General features: G+C 41.8%; 1 protein-coding gene across 19 annotated transcripts in view; it reads left to right on the top strand.

Annotated features, from left to right (window-relative positions):
* NEK11 (NIMA related kinase 11) overlaps nucleotides 1–26796 on the top strand; it is a 267287-nt gene that overhangs the window by 207301 nt on the left and 33190 nt on the right. For 12 of the 19 annotated variants that reach the window (XM_044947220.2, XM_025291957.3, XM_025291948.3 and 9 more), the window contains one exon: nucleotides 13525–13621. The exons of 3 other annotated variants lie outside the window; for them this stretch is intronic. In XM_044947220.2, the coding sequence (XP_044803155.2) occupies nucleotides 13525–13621 (97 nt within the window). Of the gene's footprint in view, nucleotides 1–3787; nucleotides 3907–13524; nucleotides 13622–13736; nucleotides 17207–26796 lie in introns of those variants that run through there. 4 more of the 19 variants (XM_044947211.2, XM_044947213.2, XM_044947216.2 and 1 more) reach the window with 3 other exon arrangements.

Genomic DNA, 26796 nt, shown 5'->3' with positions numbered 1-26796 from the left:
GAGTCTGGCACATAGCCTGGCACACAGTAATTTTCAAGAGTCATTCGATGAATGAATGGAAAGGTAAGTAGAGTAGCCAAGTGGTCAGAAAGAGGAATTGTTCCCTACAAAGGATCAAGCAGTAGAGGGCTCAGAAATATGAAACAACTGGGTGTATCCATGGAACTCTCAAGAAGGCTGGTGCTGCTTCAGTGTAAGGTATGAGGAAGGGATCAGCAAATCTGGATGTACAGGACCAAGCCCATGGGGAACCTTGGTGCCAGGTTAAGGACCTTGAACTTTATTGTGTGGACTAGGGTACCACTGGTTCTTAAGCATGGTCAGAAAACAATCAGCTTTAACAAACAATAAGGAGGATGTTTTGAAAGAAGTGACTTGAGATGGGGGACTGATTATGGGCTGTCATTCCGCAGACAACACATGGTGTTGCTATAGTAACTGTTCAGGCCCATCACTAGCCAGTAAAGGCCAAAGATGACCTCTGTTTTCCTTTAAAAAGAAAATTCAGTCTCTGTGTTTCTTAGTAACCAGATTAGGAACCAAGGCAACAAATGAAGTTTAGCCCTTTTAATGACTGGGAAATTAGCTGTACTTCTATAGAGAAGTCATCAGCAGAATGATACAAGTCGGGTGAACTATTTATAAAAAGGCTTGTTTTGTACCTCCAAGCAGGATGTTGTCACAGAAGTCATTAGAACGCAAGAGAGGCTTCCAAACCTCACTGTCCATTATGATTTCTTTAGTGTGTTAACATGTCTGATCAGTTTGGCTTTTTGAAATTTGTTACCCTTCAGCTCTTCCATTGAACGCTGGTAATTACTGTTTAATCTCCATTAAACAATATGACTGATAGAGACCAGAGAAGACATCAGGGCTTTGGAATCCCTTCAAAACTTCCTTTGCTTAAGCTCTTCAGACTCTAAGCTATTAAATGTAGGGATGACTGACAGCCATTTAACCTTTCACTATTGAGCTTTTCACCTTGACAGAAAAGAATTTCATGTAATAATTAGAGTGATTTCAACATAGTGTCTTATCTTTGGTTACTGACACTTTGAAACCACTGCATCCGGAGGAGAGGAGGGATATTTTGGATTAAAAACCACTTGGATCATTTTGCTGTGCATGTGCAAAACTTGCCACTATCCCTTCTGTCTTTATAGATTTATATCTGATAAAAATTTAATAGTTTCTAGAAGTTCTTTGAAACTTGAAAGATTAAAATAGATTCAGAATTAGTGGTGATTTACAGAGAACCTGCTATATGTCTGCTACCATGCCAGGCACATTCATTTGACAGGTGTGTGGTGATGGGAAGGAGGTAGAGAAAGGCTTTGTAATTTAAATACATTCCTAAAACAGTACTATTAATCACTCTTAGTAGCATCTTCTTAGCAAAGAACTTTCTGTATTTTCCTATTGTCTACAAAAAAGTTCCAGGAATCAAGTTTACCTAGCTAAGAAAGAAACTCAGCAGTCGTTTATTCCTTTATTACTTGCACATTAGGATTTCATCAAAGTTTATATACTTTGTAGAGGAATGTAGTAGATGGCAATGGTGTGTTAGGCCTGGATCCTGCCATTAAAGCCTTAAGATTTCAGAGAAGAACCAAGACAAGGGCCTAAATAACTATGTAACAAGAGAATTAGGATTCAGAAAGTGGGGGGATGGCTTTCAGTTGGGGGATGGAGCCACCAAGGATGTTTCAAGGAGAAGGCAGCATCTGAGACTGTTCATGATGTGAGGATAGATGTGGCCATGAAAAGATGGAGAGGAAGGCCCTGCAGGTGGAAAGGACAGGACAGGGAGAAACAGATCTAGGAACAGGGAGAAGGAACAGGCTGACTGAGAATGGTGAGCAATTCAGATCATCACACTGGTGAATATGGCATGAACTGTCTTGGTAGCTACTTTTTATTATTTTTCCTAAACAAAGTCTTTTCTTTGTAAAAGGTATTTATTAGGATCTTTAATATCCCATGCTCTTTTGTGTGGAAATAGTCACTGCCGTTGCACTTGACTTAGTGTTCAATGTATTAAGCTGAATTATTATAAAAATATCAATACCCCCTTTTTTATCATATGTGTAGCAAAATTTCCCAAGTCTGTTTTATGTCTATTAATTCTGTTTATTGTCTCTTTTGGATTTTTGTTGGGGGAATTTTTTGTTTTTTAAGTAGGCAAAGGTTACTTGACTTTTATATATTAATAGCTGTTCTGTTTTTTTTTAAAGTTTTTCAGCTTAATTTTTTCAAATATTGTTGGTGTACAATTGACCAAAACAGTATAAGTATAATCTAAAAGTTTTTCAGGTGTACAACATAGTGATTCAGTATTTTTATTTATTCCCTCCTTTTTTTATTGAAGTATAGTTGATTTACAATGTTATGTTAATTTCAGGTGCACAGAACAGTGATTTAGATTTCAAATTCTTTTCTTGTAGGCTATATTGAGTATAGTTCTCTGTGCTATTCAGTAGGTCCTTGTTGGTTATCTATTTATATATAGTAGTGTGTATGCATTAATCTCAAATTCCTAATTCATTCCTCCTCCACTGTTTTTTAAGAGTGTTTTCTATATAGCCTCCTAAATTTCATTCTATAATTGCTATTGTCTTATTTTACACACTTGAGGTTTTTACACCAATAAAATCTATTTTTTCCATCAATAAAATCTATTTTTTCAATTTAAATTATTTTTTGTATTCCAACTCCTGGATGTTATTTATTTCTGCCTCTGTTTTTGGCCTACTGATCTAGCTTCTTAATCCTCTATCAGTACTAGAGTGTTCTCATTACACTGCCTTTATGGAATGTTTTAATGTCTGATAAGACGTTCATCTTCTAATTTTCATATTTTTTCAAATATTCCTATCCTCTGACATGCATTTTCTCACATGAATTTTTTCAATTCTTTTTTAATAAAAAAAAATTAAGATTTTTTATCCATCTCCAAAGGACATCTACAAAATGTAGATGTCTATTAAGGTCTTTACAAAAACTTAGCAACATAGTTCTATAGCAAACATGAAACAGAAACATTCTCATATATTAGTTTCTTATCCTGACCCTCTGTAAAAACTTGGTGCTTAAACTGTGGCTGCATTAACAACTACTCAGAAACACACTGGCAGAAAACAGCAATAGTCCTCTGTACCTCTCGTGGTTTCTGTGGGTCGTGAATCCAGGGGCCACTTGGCTGTGGAGTGCTGGTTCAGGGTCTTCCTTGAGGTTGTAGTCAGATGTCCTTAGGACAGCGATCATGGGAAGACTTGACTGGAGCTGGAGGACACCTCTTGGCAACTCACTCACTCACTCACTAGCACTGCAAGTTGCCTGGGGCCTCAGCTCCCCTCCACATGCGGCTCCTTAGGGCAGCTTGAGCATCCTCAAGGCTACAAATGATGGTCATGGAGCGTGGCTGCCAGGCTGCCCCTGGCTGGAGCCCCACCCCTGTCTGCATGGCCTCCTCAAGCTCCACTCCTCCGTGCAACTTCTGATAGTAAGTCTGGGGAGCACCTCAGAGGCTGGCCGTGTGCCTGCTCCCTGATGGCACGGAGGCTGGGAAGTGACCTTCTGGCATTTAATGCTGCTTTTGTGGGTGCTGGACTCTGTCTCATGAAGAAGAGGATTCTCCTACACAGGAAGGGGGAATGTAAAGTCTAGAATAATAATGACTGTGTACTGCAGTAACGATAAGGCTAGACCTTAAAAGTGCCTAGATATGTGGAGGAGAGATGGCCTGGGCAGTGTCCTGTGGATACAGCCCCTTTTTTGTCTTTCACAGGAGTAGGTGATCAGCAACGGGGGGAGGTGGGGTATTCTTCAGTTCTTTTCTGTGCTGCTGACTGCAGAAGAAGCTGTTTGCTTCGGCAGCAGTTGTCAGGATTGATGCTGTATGGAAAGGTAAGAAGCTGTCCCGCGTGCTCTCCTGAATAGACGCCAATAGCAGTGCCAGCTGGAGATAGACTCCATGAAATGCCTACCTGCAGAAGCAGAAAACTTGGTCCTGAATCTGCTCAGCTGAGTCTCCAGCTGAGACTTGAATTCCACACCATCAGCTTAGAAAGGGTGAAAGGGACACGGTCTCTTGTCATCCATCTTGGCCCCAGAAGAGGCTCAGTGATGCTCCTGGGTGTGTGTGCAGGCGGCACAGATGGCCTTCCAGAGAGAGGTGGGTGTTAGAGGCCCAGTGAATGACAAGTCATCCTGGCCATTTGAACTTTAATCGCAGCTCATTCTCAAGGGGGCAGTGTCAAGCTATTGTATCAACACTGATTATGCACCAGGCCAGTTGCTTTTTGAGGCCACTCTGGTTGGGTCAATAAAGCTGTGTCACTGACAGAAGACTGTCCACCCATTTTTCAGGGTAGAGGATTTCTTATCCAGTTCATTTAAAAGTTCTGTTAGTCTATTTATGTGAAAAGTTGGAAATATAAGCCTGCGTTACAAATGATGACACATCTATCAAGTATTTTCTGACATGAACCATCATAGGGCTCACAGAGCAATATCAGACACACTTCATGTTTTCAGGGAACTTCTGGGTTTATCGTTATCTCTAGACCAAATAACAAGAACTCCAGGCAGGAAGTGATGAACTCTGCATGAGAACCTGATCGCTGGGTACCACCCCTAGAGATTCTGATTCAATAGGCGTGTGTGGGCCCCAGAAATCTGCATCTCTAACATTTTCCCACATGATACTGATACTGCTGGTTCAGAGACTTTGAGAACCACTGGGCTCTCACTTCCAGCTAAGGCTTTATAAAGAAAATGCTTGTATTCGATTTTTAGATTTTCATAAATTGAATGAAGTTTTTACTAAAGGTGCCTCACATTGCATCTTTAATGTATTTGTGACCCTCTTGAAAACAGTGTTAATTACAACCTAGAATAAGTTTGGCTTTCAACATCTAGGTTAAACTAACCTGAAAGATTAAAATATTTTTTGACCCAGCAAGTCTGTGTCTAGGGATTTATCTTAAAGGAATAATCAGAATTGTGTGTAAAGAGAAATATATACAAAGATTCTCAGGGCAGTGTGGTTTACAATAGTAAAAACTGAGAATCAAAATAAATGCCTAGCAGTAAGGGCTAATATGTCTTCTAGAATAAAGAAGTTCTTCTCAGTTTATTAAAAATGATGATGTAGTTACATATTCATTGGCATGAGAGTGTTAAGAAATAAACTATAGTTGATACATACACACGCACACACAAGAAATACCACAGTGATACTAATGTTTCTCTGAGGGACTTTTCCCTTCCGTGTTTTCTAATTTATCCACAATGACCATGGATGACCTCTGTGATTCTTTTCTGTTGAAAGAAGAGGGGAGTGCTGATGTACTTACCTTAAACATTTGAGTCAGTTTGAAAGCCAGCTCAATCTTCTGTTACAGAAAAACAGATTTTGTTTCTAAAGCTGATTCTCCATGTAAGCACCCCAGAATAATGAAACTCCCAAACGCTGGCTACTGTCTCCTCAAGGTAAGCACAGCTGAAAAAGTTAGGGTCTGGCCTCCACAAACCTCTTACCCTGATGGCACATTTAATTGCTCTGCCTCAATCCTAAAATAGACACTCCCTCTTTTATTTATTTATTTTTTAAGTTGAAAGGTACTATTCTTAGAGGCCTCTTCTGATGTATTCAAAAGAAAATGACCATTTGCAAACCCCTGAACTCCTGTTGTTTTTAATCTTCCATGCAATTCTGTTGAATATTTGTTGTGTGAAATAACTATGTAATAAAAATAGAAAGTTTATTTCCTCTCTTCTGGTATTTATCATCTCCCCTGTGAGTAGCAGTTTTCCTCTCCAAGCTGGCCCACTTTTTTTCCAATTAATTAATTTTGGTAGAGGTGGTGGGATGCTATTTATTTATTGAGAAACTGCCCTGTGCAAAGCAGTGGGGTGAGGACCCTGGGGGCCAGGGAGGCAGCATACATGTACTGACAGCAACATACTTTCATATAGATCATCACATTCAGGCTTTGCTAAAGCCCCAAAATGCAGATTTTTTTTTGTACAGGTGAGGAAACTGAGTCACAGAAGTTTTGTAACTGATCAAACATCATAGAGTCAGGACCCAGACCGCAGTTGCCTAAGGCAGCTCACGCACACATCCTTATGTGCCCGGGCTCCCTTGCTACTGGAAACATCTGGAGGTGGTTCTCTCTTGGGCCATCTTCTTCCCTTCCGCCTGTCTGCTTTCTTCTCCAGCCTCCTCCTGGGGTTTGGCTGGGACTCAGCTGCTGCTGCAGGGTTGGCAACAACTTCCTTAGCTGCTGACTTCTGCCCTGTTCCTATAGAAACAGTTCTCTGAGAGAGCTGGGGATGGTGATGGGGCTGGGGGAGGTTACACTGTCATTTTTATTATCACTCATCAAATACTCACTGTGTTGAGGGCTTCAAGACAACTACCTGCATGCCCCCTGTCCGCCAGCCCCCATCCCCACATGTCATGGGTTCTTTGGGAAGAAGCCTCTGACATGGAGCTGGGTGGGAGGACATTATTCCGGATGGGCCTCCGTGGACAGGAAGGAAGGGAAGCAGGATAAGGCGGAGGAGAAGCTGCAAAGTGATGCAGGCCTGACAAGCCTTACTTGAACCCTTGTGGGGGTCAGAACTCAGGTTGTCTGTGCAAGACAAAATGATCAGGCTTTCTACCTCAACCATGATGAGTTGTTTCATGTCAGGGGCACATAGGAAGGGCATAACTCTGGGCATTGTGGCTTTGCCACTGAGGCCGCTTCTGCAGGGATGGCGGCTGCAATCTGTCTGTGTCCCCCACTCCCACCAGCTGGGTAACACGTCTTTCCTGGAAAGGAAATTTGGGCACTACAACTCCACCTCTGGGTTTTGGGATAACACAGTGAAGGCAGGGACCACCCTGCTTCAAAGATTCTTAGCCCATTGTATCGACACCCTGAGGTCCAGTATCATCATGGGAGATACTCAAGGAAAGGTGTCCACAAAGATGTCGGTCAGCTAAGCTTCTCAGTAAGTGGAACTGCTCTCACAGTGTCCTGGAGGAGAAAGAAATTGTGGGCCATGAAGCTGTACATTTGCAGTAATCTGGGCAGAGAAGTGTGTCTGTCAAGGACACCCTGAGTATTCTGTGGGCAAATGAGAGAAAGAGAGAGGTTGAAGGAGATGAGATGAGAAGTATTCTAAACATGCTGAGCACCAAGGACAGCATCTGTGAGGATTCCTGACTAAGCAGTGTCCCAGGAACTTAAGGGAGAGCTCGTTTGCCAAAATATCCAACCCTGCGTTGCCTGCATCAGCTCATCACCCATGTGGTAGGTTGTTCTGCAGGAAGTGCAAATGCAGGTTTTTGTTTTATAATCAAGGTCATTCATCCAGCAACTGGAATGAATAAAGGGAAACTTTGGAAGAAATGAGAGAAGAATCTCTCCTGGTGAAATGTCAGGATCATCAAGCTGTCACTTCTGCAGGGAAAATAGCTTTGCTATTTAAGAGAGATCATAGAAGTAGGAGGGATCCTGACAATACTATCATGAGTGGTGCTGTGCATTCTTAAGAAACACAGCTTCTAGTTGCTTGATGTCTCTTCAGATCATTTTGTTTCATCTCATTGTCAAAACACTCCCGTGGGGTGGTATCAAGCCTCACCATCCGACATTTCCCAGGTGGGGAGTGACTCCGGAATGATGGTGCTTGATGTTCAGTAAAGCCTGTAACTTTCATTGTTGGTCCAGACAGCCATCTGTCTCTTCATATTTGATCCCTTTGATTGCTCTTCATCTTTGTTGCTGTGTTACCTTCCCAATTAAAGTCTATAACCCTGGAGGTCTGGGGATATGTCTTACAGGTCATAGAATGTTTGAATTGAAAGAAGGCCCTTAGTCTAATGAAACACTTAAATATACAGTGAGGAAACTGAAGCCCAGGGAGATGACTGGAGGACCATGCTGCTTGTGATGTTAGAGACAGAATGATGACTGTGGTCCCCAAACCTGAAGCCTGGTACTTTGATTTTAATTCCTACCTATTGAACTTCTAAAATAAATACTTTACCTTATGGAACTTAAAAACTTGAGTAAATGAAACCCAAAGCGAGCAAAAGGGAGGAAATAGTAAAGGCTGCAGTGGAAATAAATGAAATAAAGAAGAGAAAAACAATAGAAGACATCAATGAGACCAAAAATTGTCCCTTTGAAAAGGTTTAAAACATTGGTCAATCTTTAAGAAAGACAGTTAAGAAATCAGGAATGGAAAAGGAGACATTGCTACCAACTTTAAAGAAATTACAAGGATAAATTACAAAGGGCAAAAAATTAGATAAATCAGATAAAAGAACAAATTTCTAGAAAGATGCAAATTACTGAAACTGACTCGAGAAAAAAATCTGAATAGGCGTATAACAAGTAAGTCAAATTAGTCATTTTAAAACTTTCAACAAAGAAAACACCAGGCCCACACTGCTTCACTCGTGAATTCCACTAAACATTCAAAGAGGAATTAATACCAGTTTCACAAACTCGTCTAAAAAACAGAATACAATAGAACATTGCCCAACTCATTCTGTGAGGCTCTTGTTTGATACTAAAACCAAAGACATCACAAGAAAAAACAACAAACTGGACCAATATTCATTATGGCTATATATGCAAAAATCATCAACAAAATATTAGCAAACCAACACAGCAATTTTAAAAAATAATGGATTTTAAGGATTATATAGAATGGCCAGTTGAGATTTATCTCGGGACTGCAAGGATAGTTCTACATCAGAAAATCGGTTCATGTAATACATAGACTAAAGGACAAAAACTATATGACCATCTCAATAGATGCAAAAAAGCATTTGACAAAATCTAACTCCCTTTCTTGATAAAAACAGTCACCAAAGTAGGAATACAAAGGAATTTCCTAAACCTGACAAAGGACCTCTGTAAAACTACCTACAGCAGCATTAGTCATAACACTCATTTTGTTTGTTCATTTATCTTTTGTTGTGGAAACAACCCAACTGTCCAACTGTTGAATGAATAACCATTGAATGAATATATATATATATATATATATATATACATTATATATACATTATATATATACATTATATATATATATATATATATACACATACACACAATGGAATATTATTCATCCATAAGAAAGGAGGTCCTGACACAGGCTACAATGTGAATGAGCTTGAAAACATGATGCTCAGTGAAATAAGCCAGGCATAAAAGGACACATATTGTGTGCCACTTCTATGAGTTATTTAGAACAGTAAAATTCACAGACACAGAAAGTACTTTAGATATCATCAAGGGATTAGGGAGGGGAGGAATAGCGAGTTACTGTTGAATGGTTACAGAGTTTCTGTTTGGAGTGATGAAAGAGTTTTGGAGATAGTAGTAATGGTAGCACATCATGAATGTACTAACACCGTTGAGTTGTACACTTAGAATAAGAAGTTCAAAAAAAGATGAACAGGACATAATCTCTGTGGTCAGGGAGTCAGTAACTAGTTGAAAAGGGCAGGGACGTGGAGAAGGAGTGAAGAGTCCTGGAAAGTAAAACATGGCAAGGAGCACCTTGGCTGACTCCCAGCACAGTGGTCACCATGAAGTGGGTATTCCCTCTGGGACTTTTAAACGTGGCTGAGCAGACTCTAGGCCTGGTGTCAAGCCCCAGCTGCATAGGGTATTCATTGTGGGAACTGAATATCTTACACCTTGATTTCCTCATTGAAAAAATGTACCTACCTCCTGGGAACCTCCCATGAGATGATGCCCAGGGCACAGCACTTATTCACCAAAAAAGGTTTAGTCATTATTGTCGGTGCTATTGTTGTCCTTGATGAATTGGAATGAATTTGCATAGAATTATTTGAGTTTTCTGTTTTGAGAAGAGCAGACTGAACTCAGGACAGCAAACACGGTATTCTGGTTTACTAAGGACAGCCAGAAAATGCTCCCTTCTGCAAAAGGGCCCAAAGGAATCATTGCACATTTGGCTCTTCGTTCTACTGAATGAGGGGCTTCCCAGGTGGCCCAGTGGTAAAGAATCTGCCTGCAATGTAGGAGACGTGTCGGGAAGATCCCCCAGAGGAGGAATGGCAACCCACTCCAGTATTCTTGCCTAGGAAATCCCATGGACAAAGGAGCCGGCAGGCTACAGTCCATGGGGTCACACAGAGTCAGACATGACTGAATGACTGACATTTTCACTTTCTTAAGTCCCTCCTCCAGAGCACACAGCCCAGGCAGGGAGTGGGTGGAAGAGGCAGGGCATGGATGCCAACTGATCTGCTGCTGCTCTCTGGCTGCAATCTCGAAGACCCCCTGGGTCTCAGCCACGTAGCACACCCCTCAGGACTTTTCTCAGAGTACACAGGACCAAGTACCTTCAGAACGTCCCACAGGAAGGATGGAGTGGTTGGAGTTTTCTCTAAAATCTACCCTCACTGTGCACATATCCTCTTTGAAAAAATCACTGTAGGTATAAACTCTGTTTGGTGGACATTCTTCAGTCTTAGAAACCCTGAAAGAAGAAGAGTGATGTCTAAGCCATGCTCCTTGTCAGGATCCACTGTTTTTAGAAAAAGCTGAAGATGAATCAAAGGTGAGGACCCATCAAAGGTAGATCAGAAAGGGACAGACTCAGGAGAGGCTGAGCCCCCAGGCTGTGGATCCCGGAGCCCTGGGAGAGGTGAGAGTATAGAGTTCCCGATCCGTGCTGCCATGAGAGCCTCCGACATGGTGTGGGCATCTCACATGTACATGCTGTGTGCAAGTGCATGAAAACGCTGTTGAAATTAACAAAGAAGAATAATTAAAAAAATCAACCTAGGGATTGAGGATTCATTGTTTTTTAAAAAACATCAAGACAGCAGACCTTTGGAACCAGAACTTTATGGGCATGCAACCAACACAGGGCTCCAGGCTCAGGAGGGGTTTTAATGAATTCCTAATAATTTTATTTTTGAATTTATGTTTTATGAATAAAGTCTGCTGAGACAGTGGGACATATGGCAGGGTCTTGAAGCCTCCTCTGGGGCCTCCTCCCTGGAGAGAGTCCTCTGAACAACACCTCCTCCTCAACACTGCCCTCCCCCACCACTGCCACCTCTGCTGGGGTCGGGGAAAGGGAGGCCAGACATGACTTCTGGAGGGCTGGAATCAGGGGGCCTTTGGGTCTTTGTGAAGGTTTTCACTCTTCTTGAGAATAGCTAGCCCAGTTCCCAAGGGAAGATGACATGAAATAAATATCCAGTAAAAAACACCAGGACAGGTCCCTATATAAATGCAGAAAAAGAAACCAGCTTTTCTCCTGCTTTTTAAACAAAGAGTCCTGCATTGTCAGATAGCACTGGACCCCACGAATTAATAGCTAGCTTGTCACATTTTCTACTCAAAATGTGGTCCCACGTCCAGCAGTACTGGTATCACCTGAGAGCATATTAGAAACATGTGGTTAGGGCCTAGAAGAATCTCAGGCCCTACCCACACATACTAAGTCAGAATCTGCATTTTAACAGGATCCCTAGCTGATTCGAATCACACTTGAGTTTGAGAAGCAGTGGTCTAGAATATACTCCAAGACTGAGTGACCACCTATTAGAGGAAGCCTGTGACTCGGCCCAGTTGTTCTTTATTGTGGTTGCTGAACATGTTGTCCTTTTCTTAGATGTAAAACAACTACTATTCATGTTGGAAAGTGGAAGGAGAAAGGCTGGTGAATAGGAAATGCCGTGAAAAGAGTTGCTCTGAGCACCAAGCTTTGCCAAGACTGTTGCTTGAAATTCTCTTTGCCCCAACCTCTACTCTTGGGCTCAAGGCTTAGCATCTTTCCCCGTGATGCTGAGGGTCTTATTGAAGGGAGCAGTAACCAGATTAAAATAAGCTGCAGCTCTGGGGAAATTGCTCTGACCTTTCCTTGCATAAGCCCTAAGAATTGCCAGCTTGCTCCGGGTGAGACGGGAAACATAGCCTTCCTTTCTACCTTGGCAGAACTGGGTTTTGAGCTTGCATGTTACTTGGCATGGTGTGCTTGTTGTTTTTGTAACTTCTTAGGTTCTAGAAAAGATGGTTATAAAAAGCAACCAACATGAATATGAAGTGAACCGCTCTGCCTCCCCCATCACCCCCTCACAAGAGCCTTTTCTGGGAAGAAACAGCCGTTGGGAGAGGACGCTGCTGTGAAGCCATCTCTGGTAACAGAGACTGAGATGGGTTTCTCTCAGAGTTGGAGGGTGGCCTCCTGAGTGAGAGCAAAGGGAGCCATCAGGCCCTAGTACCTACCTGTGAAGTACTAGGCAGGACATGCAGTTTACTTAGCTAATTGTAATGCGCCCTTTACAAAGTTCTCACCAGTGACTCCGCATCTAGGGATGGAGCCTGAGCAAAGACCAGAGATTCTGACAAAGTGAAGCAAGATTATATTCATCTTGATGGTGGCTGTAAAAACACAAAGTTCAAAGTGGGGCTGTGTGCCCCCAGAGGAGTATACAAAGAAGGTGGGGGTAAAAAATAATAGAATTTGCATTTGGTCTTTTTAATTTAAAAATAGAGGGAAAAAGCTGTACTAATTTTGCTCCCACAAGATGGGAGTTGGCCCTCACTTCCTTGTTTGGTCCAAAAAGCAGACAGTCATGTGTGTTATGAGGGGAAAGCAGGAGTTGCACAAAATGGGTACCTGGTCTAACAAAGTCACTGGATGGATATAGTTCCTAAATGAATCTTAGGACTCAAGAGTTTTCTCCTGATGGGATGAGGCGCCTTGTGGGGGCTCTGAGGGATGAAGACACAGAGAGGACTCTGCCCACCCCCCTCAGGCCACATGAAGATCTGACTTTTGATGACCCAGCCCCTCACTTAGGGGCAGCCTTAGCTTCTTAATGGAAGCAATGTTGTTCCAGTGGGTAGAGTATTTCTCCCTACCAGTTCTCACCTGTTCTGTAAGAGCCTCCAAGGTATATCAGTAAAAAAAAACTGTGGCTCTCAACAGATTTCCTAACTCTGCAGCTTTCATTAACAGCTCTTTACCTCCTGAACCTAACTTTGGCCTTCTGCTCCATCCTGCTGAAGTTCAAAACTTCAGATTACCCCCTGGTCAGCATCTTACCTTCCACTGCAAAAAAGCTAATGTTCAGATGTGAGGTTAAAATAAAGGGAAAACTAAACTTATTAGAAAAAATTCCTCAGGCATCAAAACAAATTCCATAGCTTCTGAAAGATAGTGGCCAAAGGCTATTGGTTTCCCCCTGTATAAAAAGGCCATCTTTAAAATAATGGTATTTATTTAAATAATCCTTCCTGAAAGAGGCTTTGTCCTGGAATTCCTTGTACATATTAAAACTGTAAATAATCTTGTCATTTGGAATAAATTCTTTAATAGACATGTCATAATTGAATTTATCTCTAATGAATGTGGCATTACCTTGTGGCAGAGGTGAAATAGCTTGTTTTCTGATTGTCCTTGACTGTTGCCTTGAAGTTGCTGAAGTGCTGATGGAGTCAGTAAGGACTGTGCATTGATTTTCAGACACAAGGACTGCCACCAGCTCAGCTCCAGACACACCCTCAGAACCAACAATTTTCAACAGTGCAATGGCCAGGACCAGGATGAAACACATGCGGGAGTAAGTAGCCTATGACCCGTCCCCTCAGAGAGTGCAATGTGTGAGAACATATCAGTCATGTGATGCTGTCCTGTTTGGCTACCACAGAGACCACAGCCGTGCTTTTCTATTATAGAAGCAGCAATGAATGGAGTGTATGTAGCTCAGCTGAAGAGGCCTGAATCTGCATGGGAGGCACTAGCTCTGGTCTGAACATGTTTCCCCTCAAACTCATATGTTGAAATCCTAAGCCCAAAAGGAGATGGTATTAGTAGGTGGGGGTTTGGAGAGGTACTTAAATCATGAGGGTGGGGCCCTCAGGTGTGGTATTAGTGACATACTATAAAAGAGACTCCAGATTGATCCCAGCCCCTTCTGCCATGTGACATGGCCCTTAGCTGTGACCCAGAAGAGGGCCTCCACCAAAAGGGGGCCACATTGGCCCCTTGTTCTAGGACTTCCCAGCCTCCAGAACCGTGAGGAAAAAAAGTCTGTTGTTTGCAAGCCATGGAGCACATGCTACTTTGTTGTAGCAGACTAAACAAACTATGACAGCACCTGATATAAACTTCTCGGCAGGGAAGGGACCCAGCCTCCTAATCTAACTTCTCTGCAACTCATATCTCCAGATCAAGGGCGGGAAACTCTCTTTGTAAGGGCTACATGGTGAATATTTTAGGTTTCATGGGCCAGTTATCTCTGTTACCATTACAGCTCTGCTCTTGTAACACAAAAGCAGCTATGGACAATATGAATTACTGAGTATGGCTGTACTTTAGTAAAATATTGTTTTCAAACTGCAGTCTGAATTTGATATAATTTTTAGGTGTCACTAGGTATTATTCTTCCTTTGATTTTTTCCAACCATTTTTAAATGTTCAAACAATTCTTAACTCGCAAGATATACAGAAACAAACAGAAGGTTAGCTTTGGCCTGTGGGCTGTATGGTTTGTATACCACTCCTATAGATGTTCCAACTCAGAAACTTCTCTCTAAAATCTACTTCCTATATGGGTGCTGGTTGAATAGTTAGGAAGTTTGATAAAAATTATTTTCAGTTGATTTTCATTTATGTTGTTCTATAGTACAACACATTATCCCTCCAGGCTGATATTTGGAAACAAAGGAGAAAAAAAGTACTTAAAATTGTTTCCAAACCTCGAGCTGATAATATGTTTAGATGCCTGTTGTTTTCGAGTCTTACCTGTACCTGAGTGGTCACCTAGTAACACAGTTACCATGGCACCAAAGATTCCCAGGATCTGGAAGTGAGGGAATTTGGGTGAAACTTTCCCATCTGCCCTTCCTTCCACTCGTTCTTTCTGGGAGGAGATTATGGAGAAGGCTTGCTAATCTCCCAGTCAATAATCTTCAAAGGCAAGAAAAGCAACTCACTTATTTCACCCTTAAAATTTAATAACGTGGTGTTGTAGTCTTAGAGTTTTGATCTAAGACTTCATCACTTTTGCAGAGGACACAATATCTCATTTCCTAGCACATTATGAAATGCTTTAAATAATTAAAATAAAAGCAGTTTTGCCGCACAAAAAAAGTAACCAAGCTGCATTCCAGTGATTTTATTCCTGGTGTGTTGTTCACTTCTTTATGCTTGATTGAATTTGACCAAGTGCTTCCTGGCTCACTGATACAGTTTGAGCTACTCCCCCATGGATGGTACTGCTCCTCTGGCAGAATAATGTGTTATCCCCTTATATTCCACATCACAAAGCCCCACACCATTCCAGAACAGGCCAAGAGGAAATTGAGGCTGTAGAGTTAAGGATCTTCTGAGGATGTTTGTTTCCACAGCCAGAAAAAAATGGGAATCGTGGGTTCTTTCCCTATGTGGTAATGTACTGGCTGCATCCCCAACATATGGACAGCAACTGTTGGAATTCAAAGAACAATAAATGACATTTGTCCCCAGGGAGATTATAATGTGGGGAAAGCACCGGACTTCAAACTGAAAAGCTAAATAACAGCACAGTGGTTATGTAATCAGAGGTGATGGTTAAGAAAAGTCCCCAACTGGGACCATAGCCATATGCCAAACAGAGCAGATGGTGAGAGTGTCAAGATGAGAAAGGGAATTTGAGGATGTCTCTGGGGGAAATAGGAACTTGGCCTCAGCCTTAACATAGACATAGGATTTGAAGGATAAAGAGAAGGAGGGAGCTGGAGCCCAGCAGACTTGGAGTCTGACTTTTAGTTCCACCAGGAGATGGCTTTCTGAGCTCAGGCAAGTGAGTTTTTTTCCAAGGTTCAGTTTTCTCATCTGCAAAATGGTCATCACATTATTGCCATAGCTGATTCCCTGGTAAGTGGACTCAGGGGTGGGGATTTTGTGCAGGAGGTAAGTGTAGGGTATCCTGGAGGCCAACACCTGTAGGAAGGAGGGCAAAGGAAGCAGATAGTCTCGGTGGAGATCTCCACTGCTTTGGCAGAGAGCTCTGAAGCTGGACCTGCCCTGCAGGGCTCCTCTGGGTAGAGGGGACAGGGCTAGGCCCATACAACCCAGGTTAACCAAGCACTGGATGTGGGCCACCCTGGAAAGGGACTAAGACAAGGTGTTATTCAGCCAAGGCAATCCCAGGAGGGGCTGACAGCTGAGGGCAGACCCTCAAGGACATCCCCGGCAGCCAGGGAGTGTGTGCTGGGCCTGCTGTGATGAGTCTGTAACTTAATGCATATAAAACTGATACATAAAAGAGGTTCTTAAAGAAAAATCAAGTATCTGGTACCAATCTCTAAAGGGTCAAAAAGATAGCTTTTTATTTCAAAGAATATAAGGAAGGGAACACAAAGAATGTATTATAGGGATACTAATTACATCAGGTGATTGTATTCTTTTTTTTATTTTTGAAAACTGTCAAGCCTAAGAAAAGTTGTAAGAATAGCACAATAAACCCCTATATCTGTTCATCTAGAGTCATCAATTATCATTTTGCCACAATTACATAATTTCTTTATGTCTATCTATACATGTAAAGTATTATTATTATTATTACAGGGTAATTTGAGAATACGTTTCATTCACCATGATTCTTCACTTTTAAATATTTAAAAGTACAGCTCCTAAGAACAAGGACAGTCTTTTATATAATCACAGTAAATGGCTAAATTTAAGAAATTTCACATTGATATATTATTTGATACACCGATCCAGATCCAAATTTTACCAATTGCCCCAATAATGGCTTTTACAGCAGGTTTTTTTTTTTTTTTTTTTTTGATCCAGGATACAAACCAGGATCACAGATTTTCACGCCTTTTTGGTGTTATTTATTGTGGAACAAATCTTCAGTTACTTGTCATCTTTTATGATACTGACATTTTTGAAGAGTACAGTCAGTTTATTTGTCTGATATTTCCTTATAGTTAGATCCAAGTTACTAATTTTTTTTTATGGTATCCTATATAAGTGATTCTATGTCCTGAATTTTTTAAAACTTAATTTTTGGAAGTTGTAGACATATATGAAAGTCATCAGAATAGTATAATTAATCCCAACAGACTCATCAACCAATTCAACAATCAACAGCTCAAGGCAAACCTTGCTTTGTCTCTACTACCATCTATTCTTCTGTGTTGCTTTTAAGAACATACCATCCAGGGCTTCCCTTGTGGCTCAGCTGGTAAAGAACGTACCATCCATCAGGGGCTTCCCAGGTGGCACACTGGTGGTAAAGAACCCACCTGCCAATGCAGTAGATGTGAGAGATGCAGTTTGATCCCTTTGATCCCTGGGTCGGGAAGATCCCCTGGAGGAGGACATGGAAACCCACTCCAGTATTCTTGCCTGGAGAATCCCATGGACAGAGGAGCCTGGTGGGCTATAGTCCATAGCATTGCAAAGAGTTGGACAGGACTGAAGCAACTTAGATGCATGCGTGTACGCACTATTCATCAGATATTTTCGTCTTTAATCTTTTGGTAACATGTGACTTTCAGTAACATCTGAACTGAACTGAACATGTGGCTTTTAACTTACTCTCTGACATCTTCCCTTGGAAGCATTTCAAACTCAGGATGTTCAAACTGAACCCCTGGTTTCCTTAACAGCTGCTTCCTCCACAGCTTTCCCCATCTTCATGTAAGAAAGGTAGGACCTAGGTAAAAATGAACCTTTCTGTGTATATGACTTCGGGTACCAGGCCTCATCCTGTCCTACTGTGAGAGAGGGAAGCTCTGTAGGGAAGTGGGGAGGAACAAGTGATGATTGTTTGTCGTGCAGTGAGCTCAGTAAGCATTCATACACGCAGTGTCAGGCAAAGGGTAACCCTAGCATACCAGTCAGGAGGGAAGGCCTGAGCCTGGGGACAGCAACTGCTGGGATTTCTGTCCCTGTTTCTCATTGTTAGCTTGTGTCCTTGGACAAGTTACCCAACCTCCTTGTGCCTGAGAATTCTCATCTGTAAAATGTGATGGTTCCCACCTTGTGGGGTTGCTCTGAGGGTTAGTTGGGGTTACCTATATATGAAATGCACTTAGGGTACTTTACGGCACAGAGTAAGTGCTTGATAAAAGTTAATGACTTAAAATAGACTCTGGATAGACGTGTGGTTGCTTCCTTCTGAAAATCCCTAAGCAAATATCTGAAGGTGTTGTCATGTGTTAGCCTGCTATGTTATGTTTTATACCTGTGGGCATCTGTGGGCAGAGAAGCTTGTCAGTGAAGGCATTTATATAGCACTTTTTTTTTTTGCATGCACAAAGAAGTGTCAATTCATCGGGGAAATGTCAGGAAGTTGTTGAATATAAAAGCCAGCCATTTACCATCCTCCAACACTTAGCTTCCAGTAGAGGCCACTTCTTACTCCTGCTGGGAGACATCCACAAATGGAATGCCCTACTGGGTCCTGGGAAGCACTCACTTTGAGCAATTGTTAGGTGATACCACTCAAAGTCATTGCAATATCTGGAGAATCACAAGGAATAAGTGTGGACTTCCTTTCTGGCTGAGTAATCTCAACTGACATTTGAAGAGCTGTTGCGATTCATACGTAGATGTATGTGCACATGTATAGACGGATGGATGGATAGATGGATGGGTGGATGGTTAGATGGAGGGATGGGTGGATAGATGGAGGGATGGGTGGGTGGCTGGCTGGCTGGCTGGGTGAATGGATGGGCCTCTATGGCTTTGTGGACCTCCTGAAATCTCTGCCTTCAGGACAGGAGTTTCTGGCTTTCTGTTAAGCTTTCTTCACAATCATCTCCTGCATTCAGTTCCACACCTGGCTCCAGGCTTCCACTGGAGACCAAAGCGGAGGACCTAGGGAATGACGGTGGGTCACCTTTCAGCAGTGAGTAAGTGACGCTATTGCTGAGGGACAGAGCCTATAACTCACACAGCCAAGGCAGTGGGTCACGCAAGGAGGCCTTGTTCAATCTGAGTGGCTGGTTCTTTTGGCCTTTATATATCAGGTGATCTCACGGTGCCCTTGGCTTTGCTACTTAAAGTGTGGCCAGCAGACCAGCAGCATGGGCATCACCAGGAAGCTTGTGAGAACTGCAGAATCAGAATCTGCATTTTAATAAGCTCTCTGGAGATTCATGTACATATTAAAATTTGAGAAGTACCTATTCAGGAGGATTCACCCTGGGAGAAGTTTACTAGCAGAATATGAGTTGGGTTCAATAAAAGCTAAGTATCATATAAAAATACATTTATATATGTATGCTTCTAGAGCCTCGATTTTTAGACTTTTTTGTTTACTCATTTTCTATTTATTTTATTAAGGAAGAGGTCATTTATATCTATTAATAGTAAAACTCACCCTATTTAGAGTATGATTCTATGAGATTTGACAAATGCATCACTTTTTTATTTGCATACAATAAAATCTACTTTTTTAATTACACAGTTCTATCAATTTTGATAAGTACGTATAGTTATATAAACATCAACACCATCAAGATTGAAAGATGGTTTTCTCACTTCTAAAACTTGCCTTGTGTTCTTCCTTTGTGTCTGTCTCTCCTGCTAACCTGCTCCTGGGAACCACATATCTGTTTTTTGTGCTCATGGTGTTGCCTTTTGCGGATATCACATAAGTGGATGCATCACTTAGCATCACAGACCCCACACCTAACTGGGTGGTAGCTGTGGATATGGGTGCAGATCACCGAAGAGTCATGTTTTAGACCTTTGTAGTTCTGAATCCCTTCATGCCCACAGAATTGTCACAAAGAAACCCAGGTTTGGGGTTAAGTTTTAGGCTGCTGAGCAGTTGTCCTTAAGGTTTCTGGACCCACAAAGCCTAGCATTAGAGACTCAGTACCTGGGAAATTCTGAGACTGAACTTCGCTATGAGGAACCTGTCAGGCGCTTGTCTTAGAGCCTGTGGACAATGTGTGTAGGAGTGGCCTCCACCGTCTCGCTCAGGGAAACCACGTTTTAGGGCTGGAATCCACCTCACGAAGCCCAGCCTGAGAAGGAGAAGCCATGGAGAACACCTGAAGGTCTAGGGAGCTCCTGAGCCTGTTTCTTCCACTGGATGCTGATGCCCTGAAAAACATCTGCCCCTGGAGGGGAAGGAGCCTTTTGTGGTGACCACAACCCCGAATCATCTCTGCAGTGCCAGTTCATGCAAAGGCCACGGGAAAACAAACCACTGTCGGCGTGACACAGATATCAGGCTTCTTGATGTTGTCCTAGAGCTCACGGATGTTCTGGTCAATTTCTTTATTTTTTTTTTTTTTTAGGCATCCCCACCCATCTGTTTCATTTTGTACAGTTTCTATGGCTTTGACTTCAATTTAATCTTTTCTACTACAATGACTAAACTGCTATTAAACTGCTATTAATCCTATCCAATATAGTTTTTTAATCTCAGACATTGTAGTTTTCATCTCTAGAAGTTTAATTTGGGTCTTTTTGAAAAATACGTTCCATGTATCTGATTAACATGTTCAATTCTATTTGAACAAGTAGAGTAGAATTGTAATAACCATTTTAATGTCCATGTCTACTAATTTTAACATTAGTATCATTTCTGGGTTGGTTTTGATGGATTTATTTCTCTCCTTACTATAGATCACATTTTTCTGCTTCTCAGTCTCCCTGGTAATCTTTTACTGAATGTCAGTCATTGTGAATTTTTCTTCGTTGGGTCCTGGGTGTTTCTGTGTTCCAGTAAACATCTTATCCTTTGTTTTAGGATTCACTTAAGTTGCTTAGAAACAGTTTGATTCAGCTTTGTTATGTGGGACCAGAGCAGCAATTAAACTGCCCCTGATTATTGCCCATGAGTGAGGAAAGACCCTTCTGTGTGCTCCACCCAGGGCCCAGTAGATTATCAGGTTGGCTTGGCAGGTATGAAGATACCCTGGCCTGGTCCTGTGTGAGTTCCAAGCACCATTCTCTCTAACTCACCCTGTTCTTTCCTTCCTCTCAGTAATTTCCTCATGTACATGCCGTTACTGAACTGAGCCACATCATTAGTTTCTGTGTGGTTATACAGAGGCTTGCTTGTTTTAAATTTTTAGAAGCCGCTTTTTTTAACTTTTGTTTCTTGATTATGTAAAGTGTTTCCATGAGTCCAAAATCAAATTCATAAAAAGACATATTTAACAAAGACTAATCTCTATCCTGATGCCTTACCCTAATGGCCTCCTTTTTCAAAAGGGAATAATTTTTAAATTTTGATGGCTTACTCTTTCTTTTTTAAAAATTTATTTATATTTAATTGGAGGATAATTGCTTTACAATGTTGTGTTGGTTTCTGCCATACTACGTCAGCATGTATCAGCAGTATGTCCCCACCCTCTGGAGACTCCTTCCCACCCTTTAGGTTGTCACAGAGCACTGGGTTGAGCTCCCTGCATCATACAGCAAGTTCCTACTGGCTGTTTTACATATGGTAATGTACATGTTTCAATGCTCCTCTCTCCATTTGCCCTACCCTCTTTTCCTCCACTGTGTCTACAAGTCTGTTCTCTATGTCTGTGTCTCCATTGTTCTCCTGCAGATAGGTTCATCAGCACCATTTTTCTAGATTCCATATATATGTGTTAATATACGATATTTGTTTTTCTCTTTCTGCTTAACTTCATTCTGTATGACATGCTCTAGGTTTATCTACCTCACCTAGTACTGACTCAAATTCCTTCCTTTTATGGCTGACTAATATTCCATTGTATATGTATACCACAACTTCTTTATCCATTCATCTGTTGATGGACAACTAGCTTGCTTCCATGTCTTAGCTATTGTAAATAGTGCTTCAGTAAACATTGCACTCATCTCACATGCTAGCAAAGTAATGCTCAAAATTCTCCAAGCCAGGCTTCAACAGTACATGAACTGTGAACTTCCAGATGTTCAAGCTGGATTTAGAAAAGGCAGAGGAACCAGAGATCAAATTGCCAACAACCGCTGGATCAATGAAAAAGCAAGAGAGTTCCAGAAAAACATCTATTTCTACTTTATTGACTACACCAAAGCCTTTGACTGTGTGGATCACAACAAACTGTGGAAAATTCTAAAAGAGATGGGAATACCAGACCACCTGACCTGCCTCCTGAGAAATCTGTATGCAGGTCAGGAAGCAACAGTTAGAACTGGACATGGAACAACAGACTGGTTCCAAATCGGGGAAGGAGTACATCAAGGCTGTATATTGTCATCCTGCTTATTTAACTTCTATGCAGAGGACATCATGTGAAATGCCAGGTTGAATGAAGCACAAGCTGGAATCAAGATTGTCGGGAGAAATATCAATAACCTCAGATATGCAGATGATACCACCCTTATGGCAGAAAGTGAAGAGGAACTAAAGAGCCTCTTGATGAAAGTGAAAGAGGAGAGTGAAAAAATTGGCTTAAAACTCAGCATTCAAAAGATGAAGATCATGGCATCTGGTCCCATCACTTCATGGCAAATAGATGGGGAAACAATGGAAACAGTGAGAGACTTTATTTTTTTGGGCTCCAAAATCACTGCAGATGGTGACTGCAGCCATGAATTTAAAAGATGCTTACTCCTTGGAAGAAAAGTTATGACCAACCCAGCAGCATATTACAAAGCAGAAATATTACTTTGCTAACAAAGGTCCATTTAGTCAGAGCTATGGTTTTTCCAGTAGTCATATATGGATGTGAGAGTTGGACTATAAAGAAAGCTGAGCACCGAAGAATTGATGCTTTTGAACTATGGTGTTGAAGAAGACTCTTGAGAGTCCCTTGGACTGCAAGGAGATTCAACCAGTCCCTCCTAAAGTAGGTCAGTCCTGGGTGTTCATTGGAAGGACTGATGTTGAAGCTGAAGCTCCAATACTTTGGCCAACTGATGTGAAGAACTGACTCATTGGAAAAGACCCTGATGCTGGGAAAGATTGAAGGTGGGAGGAGAAGGGGATGACAGAGGATGAGATGATTGGATGACATCACTGACTCGATGGACATGAGTTTAAGTAAGCTCTGGGAGTTGGTGATGGACAGGGAAGCCTGGTGTGCTGCAGTCCATGGGGTTGCAAAGAGGCAGACACGACTGAGTGACTGAGCTGAACTGAACTGAGTGGATGTTGGGGTACATGTGTCTTTTAGAACTGTGGTTTTTCTCAGGGTATATGTCCAGTAATGGGATTGCTGGGTCATATGGTAATTTTATTCCTATTTTTTTGAGAAATCTACATACTGTTCTCCATAGTGGTTGTATCAATTTACATTGCCGCCAACTGCAAAAAGGTTCCATTTTCTCCACATTCTCTCCAGAATTTATTGTTTGTAGATTTTTTGATGATGGCTATTCTGACCTGTGTGAGATCAAAACCTCATTGTGATTTTGATTTTCATTTCTTTAATGATCAGTGATGTTGAACATTTTTTCATGTGTTTTTTAGCCATGTGTATGTCTTCTTTGGAGAAACATCTATTTAGGTCTTCTGCCCATTTTTTTTTTTTTTTGAGTTTGTTTTTCTGATATTGAGCTGCATGAGTTGCTTGTATATATTGGAGATTAATCCTTTGTCATTGCTTCATTTGCCATTATTTTTTCCCTTTCTGAGGGTTGTCTTTTCATCTTATTTATGGTTTCCTTTGCTATGCAAAAGCTTTTAAGTTTAATTAGGTCCATTTGTTTATTTTGTTTTTATTTCCATTCACTCTTTCATGTTTTAATTATATTCAAATGTTTATATTCTGAAGAAATTGGTAGCACATTATACACACTTTTGTTGGTTTCACTTAGAAGTGTATCCTGACAATTGCTCTGTGGTCATGTATAGCAATATACTTCATTCTTTTTCATAGCTTACAGTGTTTCCTTGATGTGAATGGACTGCTGCCCATTCAGCCTGTCCCAATGAGTTCCCAAAACTTTGTTGTTACAAATAGTTAAATAATGAGTAACCTGTGCATTCAGCTTTTTTGTTTTGTTTCCTTTTTTATCTTTAAGGGAGATTTCTGTAAGTGGTATTGCCTGGTCAAAAGAAAGATGCTTAATATTATTTTGCTAGACATTTCCAAATGTGATTTTCATTCCTACCAGTAATGTATGAGAGTGCCTTTTCTGCAGTTTCCCCCACTTAATAATTATCAAACTTTTCTATCTTATATTACCTTTCTTTGTCTGTCTATCTTTTTTTGTAAATGTAGTCTTTCATTGTGGGGTCTATTTTACTTGCTTTTGGTATATTCTTGGAATTTAGAAGCTGAGTTTTCATGTCTCTCAGCAAACACACTTCAGAGTTGTACACGAAATGTCTCAAAGTCTAGATTTGGAGTAGAAGGGAAGAAGCCATGTTTGGCCTCAGGTTTCAACTAAGATTTCCAACACAGTTTATCAGAAACACTGCTTATTGCGAGTAAAATAGTGTGGTCACACAGAGAAAAAAGTGATGCGTGTTTTTGTTTTGTTTTTTGCATTTAGCAAGTGATTTTTGTGTGATTTATCTTAATGAGGTGAAGGGACTCATTGAGCTGTTAAGTCTCTAACATATAGGAGAAATCACCTCTCCAGGACACTGACTTTGGTGTTGTGAGATGGAGTGTAGTGATGTGGTGTCACACTCGCATGGGCACTGCTTCTCCCCTAAGGAGGCATTTAGCATGCAGTCCTTACTGAAGAATAGGAAAAGAAAAGTGGTCCTCAGGGAGCTTCCCCATGCTCTGGTGTGTGGGCTGCTCCCATGGCTTCCCTGTGCGTGCCCCAAAAAGTGCATGCCCTTCCGATGCTCAAAACCAGCTTGTGTACTTGTGTGTGTCACAGAGGCCTGTCCAGGCCAGATGGCACTAGCTGGTGTGTCAGCTGCTATGGTTGCAGAGCCTTCCTTGAGAGCCTTGGGGCTGTGGAAAGTTTCCTGGCAGTTTCTTGCTGAACGCTCATGTCAGCTGTTTGGAAAGATCTTATTAAGGTCAGAGCACAGACCTGGTGGAGTGCTGTGATGAGGGCTGAAGTCAACTCTTAAGCGACTAGAAGGCACAGGGAGATTCTGTAAGTAACACTAAGGTCAAACAAAATAATGGGTTCTGTCGTGGGTAGCTTCACAGAAGTTCTTAAAATTTTTCTTTCACTTTCAATCACAGTTTAACTTTGATCTGAGGAAGGTCAAACTGAAGATGAGAAGCTTACAAGCTTCGTTGTTCTTCTCATTAACCTTATATATAGTTCACAGCACAGTACCAATCGCAAAAATGATGTTGGAGCGTTAAGCTAGCTAAAAGAGTTTCCAAGATGGAGTGGTATGAGGTTTGTAATATCCTCATCTCAGGTTCTGAACTGCACCAAAGTTATAGCGATGTTTATGTGGAGGGAAGCTTGCTTCCTCTGTGCCAGGGAGTGAACACCCCATTATGTGCAGGTCTTACCATGTATCTGTAAGGGGGGCAAGACTCTCCATCTTGTAAGAAAGAGGTTAGGAAATGTTCCTACTGTCATACAGCTAGTAAATGCAAAGCTACGTTTCCAATAGATGCCTGATTAATTCTAAAACCAGTGCTGGGAACCACTACCAAGGTGAGATGGTGACAGCGGGAGCGAGTAACCCAAGAGCCCTGGACCCATCAGAAACTCTTAGTTACCACAAGCCTGGCATCGTGCGTTGGAACTTATTTGTTCTCATTCGGTGGTCATTAGTGTGTACGTGTGTGTGCGCTCAGTCACTCAGCCGCGTCTGACTCTAGGACCTCATCCGACTGTAGCCCAGCGAGTTCCTCTGTCCATGGGATTTTCTAGGCAAGAATAATGGAGTGGGTTGCCATTTCTTTCTCCACATTAGTATGTGCCAACCCACAAAAGATGAAGAATTTGTAACCCAGGCCGCAGCTAGTGTCCAGGCTTAGTCTGCTCCTGTCAAATTCTCTGCCTATCACAGGCTTTTCTGAGCTGGTGGGTGTTTGTTTTTCAACAGCACCTTATTTCCTGAACTCAAGCTTCTCCTTGTCAAATGTAGATATTTAATACAAAGAGCTTACTATTTGAGGCTTTCCAAGTGCTTTATGAATAAAGCTCATTCTGTCTGACTGACTGAAATAACCTTTCAGTGGAGAAATAGAAGAAGCATTGCTTCATTTCTCCTCCACTTTCCAAATCTCATTGAAGAGGGGTTAGTTATGCCTCCAACATTCCATTTCTTTAATAAAAGATTATTATCAGGCAGCACTTCTGAAGGAACTGCTGATTGAAACCAACATTTCAATTTCAAAACAACAAATAAAAGCTTGTGTGTAAGGAAGGCTTGGTGACTGGCAAATGAGGACTTCTTCCCCACAGAGCAGCCTTTCCAAATATACATTTAGGTTTAAGAGATCCTTTAAAGAGCCAGCCAGGCTTCTTCCTGCTCAGTTGCCTTGAAGTCTGCCATCAATTGATTGTGCTTGTCTTGAGAATCAGAGAAGGCAATGGCACCCCACTCCAGTACTCTTGCCTGGAAAATCCCATGGGCGGAGGAGCCTGGTAGGCTGCAGTCCATGGGGTCGCGAAGAGTCAGACACGACTGAGCAACTTCATTTTCACTTTTCACTTTCATGCATTGGAGAAGGAAATGGCAACCCACTCCAGTGTTCTTGCCTGGAGAATCCCAGGGACGGGGGAGCCTGGTGGGCTTCCATCTATGGGGTCGCACAGAGTTGGACACGACTGAAGCGACTTAGCAGCAGCAGCAGCAGCAGTCTTGAGAGTCTGTGAGGTGGAAGGTGTGAGGGAGAAGCCTCACACCCTAGCCAGGGAGATTGGACACCTGGGTGTGACTCA

Source organism: Bubalus bubalis, chromosome 1 (genome assembly GCF_019923935.1).
Source record: "Bubalus bubalis isolate 160015118507 breed Murrah chromosome 1, NDDB_SH_1, whole genome shotgun sequence".
In the NCBI taxonomy this organism is placed as follows: Eukaryota; Metazoa; Chordata; class Mammalia; order Artiodactyla; family Bovidae; genus Bubalus; species Bubalus bubalis.
Note: the sequence above shows the minus strand (reverse complement) of the source record. Positions and strands in the feature narration are given on the sequence as shown.